General features: G+C 36.3%; 1 protein-coding gene across 1 annotated transcript in view; it reads right to left on the reverse strand.

Moving 5' to 3' along the window:
• Positions 1-13,683, reverse strand: part of LOC148277117 (cytoplasmic aconitate hydratase-like) — a gene marked incomplete at its 3' end in the record, with an annotated part of 55,795 nt that overhangs the window by 20,900 nt on the left and 21,212 nt on the right. The window contains exons 7-10 of the mRNA XM_088233256.1: positions 11,545-11,675; positions 8,456-8,627; positions 7,168-7,268; positions 4,833-4,949 (exon numbers count right to left, since the gene is read on the reverse strand). Of these exons, the coding sequence (XP_088089382.1) occupies positions 4,833-4,949; positions 7,168-7,268; positions 8,456-8,627; positions 11,545-11,675 (521 nt within the window). The remainder of the gene's footprint in view (positions 1-4,832; positions 4,950-7,167; positions 7,269-8,455; positions 8,628-11,544; positions 11,676-13,683) is intronic.

Below are 13,683 nucleotides of genomic sequence, written 5' to 3' on the forward strand. Positions count from 1 at the left end.
TTACGATGGATTAATCGCGGAAGAAGTTGTTTTGAATCTTCACCGGGTTAGATTCATCCTAGAACAGTATCCAAGGGACGACACTCGGGCGAAGGTATCATTTCATCACACTCTAAATCACAATCCCCGCAGCTAAACCGTCGTACATTTCTACAACGCACGCTCGTTTTCTCGCGCGTCCGAGGCACGGGTGTTGATCTCAGTAATCCATTCACATTCCGATCGGTGACTAGATCTAACTCCCGAGTCACGGCGCGACAGGACTGCGCCCGGCGTACTGCGGAAATCCGGCTCGAAGGACCAATTTTTCAGATCTATACAGATTTCAGCAATCCATTCACATTCATATCGCTGATTAGATTCAGCTCCCGGATCATGGTGCGACAGGACTGCGCCCGGCGTGCCGCGGCAACATATGCGGCTCGAAGGACCAAACTACAATTTTATTTATTTATTTTGATTTCGCTGTCTCAGTTTGCGATGACGTTCTAACTTATGAGTGTATTGGACTTCATAAAGCTAGATCATCAGCGCAGAGTGGTACGAGCAATATCTTCAACAAAATGTATTTATTTATTTGACAATTGTAGGATTTCGTTGGTTAAAGGGAGAGGAGCTCTTACCCCAGTTGGAGGTGAACAGAAGAAACGAGTTTGGATACTTTTGATGCAACTTTTTATTAAAATTATTACGAAACATACGAATCGAGTTATTCCTGTATCAACAATGTTTTGAGTATGTCCAAATGGTTGTAGACACGCTGAATTTCTTCCCTAGAGTTATTTAGGTCTAAATTTGTTGCAACAGGGAAGGAAAACATTTTGAGAAGAGAATATGGAAGTCTACGCATTTACAGGGCTAACGATCTGTCATCCAGGCTGTCTACAAACATTTGGACATACTCAAAACATTGTTGATTAAACTAACTTGTATAAGAAGTACAAGAATTGGAAAATTGTTTTCAGACGTTGCCTAGTAGGTGGATCGCTTCAGCTGGATGAATCTCACCCGCATGATAAAGGTTTTAGCTCTTTTACTTCACAAAAGTCAACAGGTGGAAGAGTTGTTTAAAAATAGGCAGAATGGTGAATGTTACACAGTGTGTAAAGTGGCCAAGTCTAAGCATTGACGGGTCATAATCCTGTAAAAATATTCCCCGATTTATATACCACAATGGGGAAAATGCAGCAACCTGAATGGTGACCGGTTATAGGACAGACGAAGCTCAGTCGGTGAGGAATTTGTTCATCACTGGGTTTGGTTTGCCCTAATATCCATGTCACGTAATCGTCTCCGGACAGAGTGAAGAATGCTGCTCCCCCGCCACAGCGGAGACGCACACGACATCCGAGGACAAGTCCTCGTGCAAAGAAAAAATGCTTCGTGCCAAACTTGAAAAGCTGCCCGACGAATCCCTGGCATCCATGCCCAGAAAGAAGACAATCCAGAAGCTAGCAGTTTGCAATGGAGTTCTGGTGCCGACACCGCTCTCTCATCATCGGTCGATACATATGAACTAGTGACGTCTGAGACAGCGGCATCTCTCCGACCCTAACCTGCCATGTTCTGATAGACAAGTCAGGAATAATTGATGGATGGCATACGCTCTATTCTCTTCTAATCAGGACAAGACAGCTTGGCATTAGATTCGTGTTTATTGATTTCATTTTGTTGATTTTGATTGTGTTGTTGATTTGGATATACGAGTTGAATTGTCATATTGTATTGTATAGTTGTAATTTATGGACGCTTATAAGTGATTCAATGAATCCTATGTAATTAATATACTAAACTGAATTCTAAAAGCAGACTTGTGCCTGAGCGGGTTAGCCCATTGGTGTGTTAGTAATAATCATCACTGGGTTATCTCTGCCCATGCAAATGTTACTGCAACTCTACACGAAGAAGAAGATCCAACCCAGCCAACTCCAGGAAAACACATGACTACTTTTCAATTTGTTTATGGCTCTTCGCGGACGACAGCAAAATTCTCAAAATAATTCAAACTTTACAAGACTGCTTTCTTCTTCAATCAGACATTAACTCTTTTAACCGATGGTGTAAAGTCAATAAATTAGAACTGAATATTAAAAAATGCAAAATAATGTCATTTCATAGAACAAAACAACCAATTTCCTTCGAGTACCTATTAGAAAACTCCAAAATTGATGTAGTCAAGTCCATCAGAGATTTAGGAGTTGTTTTGGACTATAAACTGACATACAACGAGCATATAGATAATACAGTCAATAAATCACTGAAATTACTTGGCTTCATTAACAGAATATCCTCAATCACAATCCGTACAATTAAAACTCTTTATTGCTCAACTGTTCGCCCTCTTCTAGAATATGCCTCCGTGGTCTGGTCTCCATTCTATGTCAATCGCATAAATCACATTGAATCAGTCCAACATCGCTCGCTTCGAAAAATAGCGTGGATGTTCGGACTAGAGAGAGATAATTATTCTTACGCTGAAATAGAGTCAATGTTAAATATTTCTAGTCTTCAAAAACCTAGAACTAATATTGACTCCATATATATGTTCGGCATACTAAATGGTATAATCGATGTTTTATCATTACTGGGACAAGTCAAATTCAATATTCCGACTCGTAGATTGAGAAACAATGAAGTACTGTTCATCGATCAGCATAGAACAAACTATGGCCTAAATTCTCCAATGACCCCGCCTTTGTCGTATTGTTAACTCGAGACAAGATCTGGACTTTTTTGGTTTAAGTTTACAAGGATTTAAACGAGCACTAAATAAATAGTCCAGATCTTGTCTCGATGTCCCTTATGTTTGTCAATGCTTCTTTCTTTTTTCTTTAAATGTTTTAAACTATTCTTTTATTGTAATATTTAAACCTTATAAATTGTATACATGGACAATGTCCGTTAATAAATAAATAAATAAATAAATTACAGGATATTGTTTAAGAACGTGTTGACTATTTTCCATGTGGTGAGCCGTGGCACGAGCTTCTTTATGCCCCTCGAAGAACTCTTCCGCCAGCTTCTTTCCCCACTTCAGTGCCTCGATTATGATTGCTATCTTCATCTGTATATATCGAGACGGTATACTTAACTTCAGTACTATCTGCATCTACCTCGATGTGTTCTACCTTCTTGTCATATCCACATGATATGATCGAAACTAGCCAATGGAATGACCGCAAACATTACTCCGCGTTCCTTACGCCATTAACATTTAAAATAGTTCTCATTTATATTTTAAATAGGCTTCTGTGATAGAAAGTACCCACTTCAAAGCGATTATAAACTCCAATAAATCCCAATTCAAGCAAAAATAGATTGCTTAAATATGATTTTTATATGACTTTTAAGCATTGCTAAAACAATATGCTTAACGATCATCTGAATTTATCTACTGAGGTGGTACTGAGCGATTACAAGGCCGACTCTCGATACGTTATCTCAGAAAGATAGCAAAACAGATGAAAAAAATATAATATTATTTTTTTACAGTGGTAACTTTCTAACGCCTAGAACGCCTTATTTGTTAATAGGACAGAACCTAGCGACATTATTTTCACTTCTAGACTTTCGTTTTATTAAAGTGACAATAATGTCGGAATTTAATTTGACTTCAAAATTTATTTATTTCTCTCTAATATTTTTAATAGGCTTTTAAGAAAAAAATTGCCAGCCTCAAAACGATTAAAAATTTATATAAATCATAATTAAAAGAAAAAGTGCTCGGTGGAAATTTGTTTTGACACTTAATGCGTAGATAAACGTATCGAGGGGTTCTGACCCGTCGGTATAAATCGATGTACTTACTTCAAAACTTGATGGTGGGGGTATCGGTAGTATACCTTTGTAGTCGGTCGGGAGACTTTCATCTTCAACTATGACGTCATACTGAAGCTATATCATTTTGGAGCAAAGATATGTGTATTGTGACGTACGCTTCCCGTTGTTTCATATCGATGTAGCTACCCAAAACTTGAAGGTGGGGGGTCGGTAGTATGTATTTATAATCGCTAGAGGGAATTTATCTTCAACTATACCGTCAAAGTGAAGGTATGACATCTTTATCTTCCCATCATAATCGAGGCACAGAGCCTCTTTATGCACCCGCTCGTCAGTTGAAGATTTAAATCCATCCATGTGCGTCATCGGGGAGGTGAAAAAATGATCTGAACTCACGCAGCATTTTTACCGCTAACAATACCGCGTATTCAACAGAATCTCCGCGTCCCGTGTCGGCTTCGGTTCAGTTAGCTTTTTGGCCTCTCTCTCTAAGACTTTTAAATACCCACATTATAAAATTCTCATATCTATAAGTACTAATTACTCATATCTCATTCTTTATCACAACATAGCAGGTGGATTAAACAATATTTTGTGTGTATTTTTCCTAGCAGTATTGAGTTTTGCCACATTTAAGAAAACACCTCTCAAAATGTAAGTTTTTTAATGCTTTTAAATATAAATAGTTCCAGTGTGAGTACAATAGGACAAACTTCACACACCATTCTTGCCCCCCCTGGTGAGCATCCACAGAACAGCTAATGATTATGCCGAGCTGTTGGACTCGCTCCACACCACTCCTGCTGCTATCAAATTAGCTATCCTTTACATTGAATGACCATTACCTCAATTCTCCTCTTTTTGATTGCTATTCATCTTTACTTACGTCCTTTTTCTTTTTTTTTTTATAATTAACACATTAGTGAAATAACTCGGATTATATTTTGTGTCAATTACTATAATACTTTATGTATTTCTTAACCAAATACTGTAAGAGCCCTCTGTCTTTACCTCGTCGATCAGACACTCAAATTACTGCAAACACATCTTACCTTGTTGGTCAGGCACTCGGAGAAGTCTTTCTTCATATCGGACACCGAAACTCGGTCGTGCGGCCTCTTGGGACCGCTGACCGAAGTCACAATGCTGCTGAGGTCCAATTCCACGACCTAAAAACAGATGCAATGAGGAAGTTCAGTAGTTTTAAAAAAAAAAAATATTTGTTAATAGACTGTTAAACTAAGTCAAAAATTAATTTTTATATATCGTATTATTGGCGCTACGATTTTTCAAAGTTTTGTATTTCTGAAATAACTCCGCGTGTGACGTCAGAGGTTCATTTCCGCTTATTCTCATTCAGTTCTTCCCATTGGTCCAGAAGCGACAAGCAGACCGGAAATCTTCCATAGCTCTCAGATCAGGTTGATTCACATGAACCAGTGACGTCATTTAAAGTAGTGCGTTTTTATCAAAATATATTTTATTATTTTTTCCGTACATTTTCAAGAAACTTTGTGATGCAATTTAATGCTCTAATTTATACCTCGCGTAAGAAAACATTTTTTGTATCCAATTTCCCGTAGGGCTGAAGTTCCTCATTATTATGTATTAGGAGTTAACGCAAATTGTGTCGGGTTTTCATCAAATTTAAAAATGACACAAAACAAAAGGAAAACAACATGGTAAGTCTATTGTGCGAAATAGACTCGAGAGTGGCTCGGTGATTCGAGGACCGTGTGAGTTGAAGTACTCTCTTGTGGTGGAGAGGGTTCAGAAGAAAATCCCACTGAGTTCCGTCAGGGTATGCTCGGTTACAGCAGTTTGAAGACCAGAAGTAATGTGTGTTTAACTAGGCACTTCTTTCCATTGTTGCGCGGTATTATTGACAACCCTGAAATTATGCGGAACATTGGCTTTTATGCTCCGGATAATGAGGAATTCCACTGTTTTCTTTTTTTTCCTATTAGCGTACTATTTAACTAAGCAAAAATATTTTTTTTGTGCGTTATTTACAAAGATATGTTTTTTAAAGTGACATTTATCAAATACCGCGCCAAATGACCGTAATCAGTGTGTCACCTTTCAGTAGTGACGTCATGAAACGGTTGGCGTTCTTACTTTCACTGACCTGACAAGAATCCATGGAATATTGCTTTGATTACTTCATTAAGTTGATCGTAATTTGCTCATTTCTATGTCATGGTTGTTTTGACGAACATTTCGATTTAGAAAAACCTAGAAAGTTGACATAATCTCTGGTTGAAATGTCAAATTACACAAATTATACTCTTTTTTTTCTATGGTCAAAACGTTCCTTACAAGGTGCGGGGGCTTTAAGCGGAAACCGGAAATACTACACGTATATGTACATGTACACAGATATAAGGAGTGACGTCGTTATTTAAAAAAACAACATCCTTTCATTTTTTTGTGTATGCATTTTCGTCGAATGCAACCCTGGTAGATCGATGAAAAAAAAATGATATCCTTTGAACTTTTTAATTTACGGATTCAATTGAAAATTTAATATCTACGAACACGCGCAGCGCAAAGATCTACATTTCGCTGAAAACCGCACGTAAATCGGTTAAGCCGTTTAGGAATAGTTCAGTGACATCACACATACAGAAGAATTTGTTTATTTATTTATTTATTCATGTTTTTTGCTTACAAACTATAATTAATAATAAAAATAATGTGACCTCACTGGGGTTTCCCGTGCCGAGGAAACTTAACAATATACTTTTTTGAAATTACATTTGAGAATAAACAAAGAAAAATTTGGACAAACTCAAATATTGTAATGAAACCAACTGGTCCAAGAAGAAGTTTAAAAATTGAAAAATTGTTTTCAGGCGTTGCCTAGTATAGGAAATAATTCAGTCAGATGAATCTCATCGCAACAATAAAGGTTTCAGTTAAAGAACTTCACTAAAATCAACAAATGGAAGAATTGAAGAAATATGGATGTTCAAACACAGGCAAAATGGTGAATGTTACAGTGTGTAAAGTGGCCACTTAAACCAGCCAATGACAGGTCATTAGCCCTGTTAATGCCTTGACTTCCATATTCCCTTATTTAAGGTATTCCTGTTGTAATTTGTTAAAGAAGACTAACTTAAAAAAACGAAGATAATTAACAAATATTCAGACAGTTTTAAAAACAAGGTATTTATGTACATCTATATTATTTATATTACAAAACACACAATGAAAATAACAAAAACCTAACATAAGCTATACAGTTGTGGAGCGGTTGATTCAATATTGGTATGGGCGTATGAGACAATCCATTTTACTTCTACCTAGCTCTACTATCCATTTTTTTATAGCATTTTCGAACATTTTCATTATATATTTAAAGATAAATATGCGTATTATAATTACCTGAGAAAAGACCGGGTCCTGGGAGGAGTCTGCGTAGTTACGAAGTTGTCCGGTGATCCGCAGATATTCTTCGATTATGGCCACCTTTTCGTCAGACCGATCTGAACAAATAAAAATACACAACTACATATTGTATACTGAAAGAGATCAGTTTGTATGTTCCCAATAATTATACTTGAGCGAGATCTCATGCACTGATTTACACACCAAGAAGATGCAAGTCAGAATTCACCCAGTAATAGGGAAATTTGCTCAGAGTAATAATGCGTCACCTATAGAGAAGCCCTATCACTATGTTTCATAGTTAGCAAGAAATTTATTAATATATACGCCCAATGGGCATTTTTATGGACACATTTATGCATAGAAAATTATTATAACAAAATAAGAAAGACGGTGAAAATGGTTAATAGTAGACTTTGTGGGAGTGGAAGCGGGAGAGAGGTGTTTATAATTGAATTTGATTCAGTGATCGTTTGAAAGAAGACAACTTGTTATCAAAGAAATCAAGACTGGTATGTTTGTTGGCAGACCTGAGAATTCTGGGCATAGGGGAATGGAAACCATAGTTAGTTCTATGGTTATCGGTATGAAAGAGTCAGTTTTGTCTGAGGTTTCTAGTTGGGATATTTAATTTTATCGAGCTCAGTAGTTCAGGCGCATCAAAGAGTGAGTTGAGAATTTTAAATAGGACTAGAAGGTCGGATTTATTGCTACGGTCTTGAAGAGAAGATATATTCAAGGTAGTTTCTAACTCATTATACGTATATGGGTCTCTGGATAAGCCCAACCTCCAGCCTATCTTTCTTAAAAATCGATGTTGAACTGATTCAATATTAAACTTCTTAGATTTTCACGGCCGTTAAGATGCACAATAAGTTTTTCTGGGTTATTATGCCGTGTGTCGTTTGTACTTTTTACCGACGTTTCGGATCGCGTTACAGCGTCCATCATCAAACTCGACTGGCTTAAGATAATATGCATGGACAACTCTTCTTATATTTGTATCTGTAGCCTGTGGCATTACCAACATTAAAATTAATGCATTACTCGTGAACTTCTGTGACAAATTTTATTACCAACTTACGAAACGATCGTTTTCGAAAGACCTTATTTTCCAAACGAAAATAATGAATGCAAATATTAATTATAAGGGCTTATATAGACACTAGGAGAATCTTTAAAAATCTTTTATTTGTAGAGTAGTTTAAATCCGATAATCCTCTCGAGTGATAATACCCTATAACGTATTTTTATATGTCACAATCAAATATTCAAAGGTCCTTACTCGTCTGCAGGAGGTACTTGAGGGAGACAGAGTCCACGGGGAAGAAGGCGGCCGTGGCCCCGTACTCGGGGCACATGTTGGACACCGTGGCCCGGTCGGCGATGCTGAGGGCCGACACGCCCGGCCCGAAGAACTCCACGAACTTCCCCACGACGCCGAGCTGCCGTAGATGCTGCCAACAGACATTTTATTCGTTAAACTTGTTGTACATTGGCAGGCTTATTGCCAAATGGAAATTTCTGCTTGTACCAACCAATAAAATAATAGTTTCATTTTTATAATTCAATACAGAACATATTCAAAAGAAAATACAGATTAAAAAGCTGAAGATATCGTGGTTATAAAATTAAATGTGACCATTTGCAAAAATTACGAAATTGAGATTATTGACTTTTTGACATCGTACTGTTTTAACCCATGATGAATTACCAATACTCATAATTGAGATTTTTCCATGTTGTCATTTTGTGATTAAGCGTCTTCCTTTTGATAGTTAAATTGATAGTTTTATCCTGTTTATATATGGAAAATACGCATTTTTAATTCCTGAAATCCCGTCATAATTAACTGATTATTTATCCTGTTGATGCATTAAAAATTCCTATTAGTAAGTTCTGGAATACGACGCAATAATCAGGATATTTGTGGTAATTGAACCATATAAAAGGGGGATTGCACATCCCAACTGTGTCATTATTATTCGATAGCTATACGCCCGCATAAATAATTGTACTTGTTCCCCTATTGATAAAATAAATTATTAAGTTCTGCACGAGTGTTATCATTGGTGGACAATCCTGAGGAAGAAGACTACCCCTGACATAGCCTCCTTCTAAGTTTTCTACAACTTATCAGTGTACCGCTCACAGTCAAAAGTTCTAACAGTACGAATATTAGCATAATGCTTGACGCGTAAAAATGCCAAGTCGATCCGACACTCTAAAAAGAATTTAATTTGTAAAATATGTGACCATTTGATAGAAGCTCACAGATTTTTGACAAGTAAAACTGACCAACACACATAGTCACTTTTATTAGTAAATTTAAGATCCAAAGAATTGACCAACTAACCGTTAGTCAATTTTACTTGTGGGCGATTCACACCAATGAAGAGTTAGTTAAGAGTTAGTAGTTAGTATACGTTTTGTATTTGACAGATACGGTTTTTTTTATAAAAAGTTCATTAATATAATTTACTCTTTAGATTATTATGTAACACTTTGTAATTATTTGTTATTTTTAATTTATTTTGTATTTCTGTGTTTATTTAACCCTCATAACACAATATTATTTTTGGTATGTTTATATATATTTACATATTTATACACACACAATTCTGGGTTTTATCCCAAGGGGGAGTAGGTATATTATTATTTATATCACTACAGAGATGGGTAGAATTTTTTGTTTCAAGATTATGGATATTCGAGCGTTTACAGGGCTTATGACCTGTCATAGGTTGGGTTCAAGTGGCCACTTTTATGTAGAATTCTACAACATTCCCCATTCCGCTTATTAGCGAATATCCATATCGGTGACATTTTTTGGTTTTTAGTATATATGTCATGAAACAAGGAAAGCTTTCGCTAGCGCGTTTGGAGCGCCATCTATGTATTTGATATTGAGGTTAAGTATTAAAGCAAATTACTTTATTTATGAAGCTAAGACTCTATCCGAGTTAAATTAATTACTAGTAATCGCCTGCAGATGTTTTTTAAATATATTTATACTTTACATTAAAGTTAAAAGTGCCGTTCATATTATGTAAAATTGCCAACCACCTACTTGAAAAATCTGATCTTTGAGAAGCAATTGAACTCTAGAAAAACAATAAAATGGCTCCTCTGAACATTATTGATTTTGTCACTTGGTCGATTTCTCTTGCATGCTTACGAAATATAAAAATAAAAATAAACGTATTTGTTAATAAATTACCTTAAATCAAAACTATTACTCAATGGGAAAAGGGAACAAAGAGGAAAGGAGAGATTAAGGAAGAGAAAGGAGATGTTTCTTCAGACGTGATTTAAACGGAGATAATGTAGTAACATCTCTGATGGTGGGTGGGAGATGATTCCACAGTGGAGCCGCGTGGACACTATATGAGTTAGAGAAGAAAGGGGAATTGTGGATGGGTATTGAGAGAGTGCCTTGAGAATTAGAACGAAGAGGTAAACCATGAACTGATAAGCGACGACGGAGGTATATAGGAGCGTTAGGACTATGAAGTACAGTGAACAGAAGTGAGAGGGAGTGATAGTCTCTCCGCTGTCTAATTTTGGGCCATTTCAGTTGCCTACGATATTCAGAAATGTGGTCATATTTCCTAAGACAAAAAATGTACCTTTACATGTATTCTTGTTGATAGACTATTAAACTATATATCATACTAGAGGACCCCACAGACGTTGTCCTGCCCAAACGTTGGCTTGCCTGCTATTACCATGGAAAAAGACATTTCATTGATAAGTACGTACCTAGGTTATTGTTTATGGTTGAATTCCAAAACAAAAAATAATTCATTTTCAAATATACAATTCGTTTTGCAAATGTCGAACTCAGCTCTTCTCACCAACAGTGGTGCACTTTATTCAAGAATGCGTTTTTAAAAAATGTATTGAATGTTAGTTAATATTCGCATAAATCACATTAGATCAGTCCAACATCGCTTGCTTCAAAAAGTAACGTGGATGCTTGGACTAGAGAGAGGTAATTATTCTTTTGCTGATAGAGTCAATGTTCAATATTTCTAGTATACAAAAACGTAGAACTAATATTGACTCCATATATATGTTCGGCATACTAAATGGTATAATTGATGTTCCATCATTACTGGGACAAGAAAAATTCAATATACTGACTCGTAGGTTGAGAAACAATGAAGTACTATTCATCGATCAGCATAGAACAAACTATGGCCTTAATTCTCCAATGACCTGTCTGTCATATCGTTAGCTCGAGACAAGATCTGGCCTTTTTTGATTTGGGTTTACAACGATTTAAACGAGCACTGAATAAATAGTCCCTTATTTTTTTTTACAGATCCAATAGAAAATTATTACAGAGGAATTATATATAAAGACAAATACCTTTGTGATGGTCAGAACAAGGTCCGTGGAGGTCACGAGTTGGCTCAGCTCCCCCACGAGCTTGTACCCGACCACGGCCGGCAGCAACATGGAGATGGCCTGGCCCAGCATCACGGCCTCCGCTTCGATACCTGCAGAACACAGGAGGGTGAGCCACGATGCTGTCATCGAAGTCCGGATTATACGCAACACAAAAAGGCTGAAATACGCAAGCATCGTCGTCGTTTCCCTTCCCATGGCGTACTGCACTTGTAAACCAAATGCAGCGTATTTTGATCATCCACAGAACTGCTTATAATTACGCTGAGCTCTTGGACTTGCTGCGATCAAATCAGCTATCCTATCCATCAAATGGCCATCCCCTCAATTCTCTTTTGGATGTGTTTCTCTACTGATCTTCACTTTATTTCCTTTCTCTTTCTATCTTTTTTTTTTAGAATTAATTGCATGTTTCTTTATTTAAATCTTAAAGTAGGGCACACATATCATACATATTGTTATGTGTGTTCTAATAATAAAATTGCAAATATACATAATTTATAAATTGTTTATCACATATGTCTTGACCATTATTTTAAATTTTGATATGTTTTTTTCTTCATGAATATTTTTTTCCATTTCGTAATACTTTTTAATTGCTTTAAATAAAATGGAATTTTGTGACTTTGCCTTTTTCCTAAATGGAAGTCTAATTTTGATCTTTTCTCTAGTATTGTGATCGTGTTCACGCTGGTTCCGATCAATTTTTTTCCAAAATTCTGTTTTTTTATTAGAGTTTATAATTTTATGAACAAATATCATTGTATTGTAAAATATTATTTGTTAATATGTTAATAATTTCATTTCATTTACCATCGACTTTACCCTCGTGTATCTGTTTTTTTTCAAAATGATTCTAAAGGCTTTATTTTGTAATACAGTTAGTTTATCTATGTTTTCTTTGTTTGATAAAAATAAAATGCTACTACAGTAGTTAACGTGTGGTTCAATAATTGCATTGTAAATAGTTTTGCAGGAGTCCTTATCAATAAATCTTCTGATCCTTCCCAAAATTGGTATTGTTTTTGCAATCTTATTTATTACCATCTTAGCGTTTTGGTGAAATGTAAGTTTTGAATCCAACATTACACCTAAATATTTAATTTCAGTGACTTCATTAAGTTTTTCATTTTCTATTACAATTGATGGTGTAATTTCTATTCTTTTGTTTCCTATATTCATATAATTAGTTTTGTTAACATTTAATTTTAATTTAAGTACTTTTAACTGTGGATGTGGGAGCGAAAATGAGTAATTTAACTGTCAGTTGCCTTCTGTACGCCGATGACGCAGTCCTCCTAGCTGACAGCGAAGAGGAACTGCAATCCTTGGTTACAAAGGTTTACGAAGTGTGCAAGGAGAGTGATTTGCTAATGAATGTGCAAAAGTCGAACGTCATGGTCTTTGAAAGAAATGTAACTATGACTGAATGTAAGATTATAGTAAATGGAGATAGTTTGAAACAGGTCGAAGAATTTGTATATCTGGGTAGTATGTTTACTAGAGATGGAAATATGGACAAGGATATTGAAAGGAGGGTTAGTGCCGGTAACAGAGTTAATGGTGCCTTAAAGTCTGTCGTAGCAAATAAGTGTCTATCGCAAGAGGCTAAATTAGCAGTTCATAATGGAGTTCTGGTACCAACCCTAATGTATGGAAGCGAAGCATGGAGTTGGAAAAAAAGGGACGAAAGTAGACTGAATGCTGTTGAAATGCGATCCCTCAGGCGAATGTGCGGAAAAACAATGTATGATAGGTGCCCTTATGTCGAAATTAGAGCAGAATGCAAGGCTGAGTTAAGCATTATCGACAAAATTAAGAAAGGTCTTTTGCGATGGTTCGGTCACGTGGAGCGAATGAATGATGAAAGAACGGCTAAAAAGATTTATGATGCGAATGTGTCCGGTTGTAGAAGTCGAGGAAGGCCGAGAAAGACATGGCATGATCAAGTACAACAAATTCTTGAAAGTGGTCATGTGAAAAGTCGGAATAATCGACGTGCGTGCATGAGAAGATGTATGAATGTGAAGGAAGCAAAGGAAGTGTGCCAGGACAGAGTGGTGTGGCGTTCTATCCTCTCTGCCTACCCCTCTGGGGAAA

The sequence above is a fragment of the Micrasema longulum genome, unplaced genomic scaffold (genome assembly GCF_059751315.1).
Source record: "Micrasema longulum isolate JH-2025_06_02 unplaced genomic scaffold, ASM5975131v1 h1tg001080l, whole genome shotgun sequence".
NCBI lineage: Eukaryota > Metazoa > Arthropoda > Insecta > Trichoptera > Brachycentridae > Micrasema > Micrasema longulum.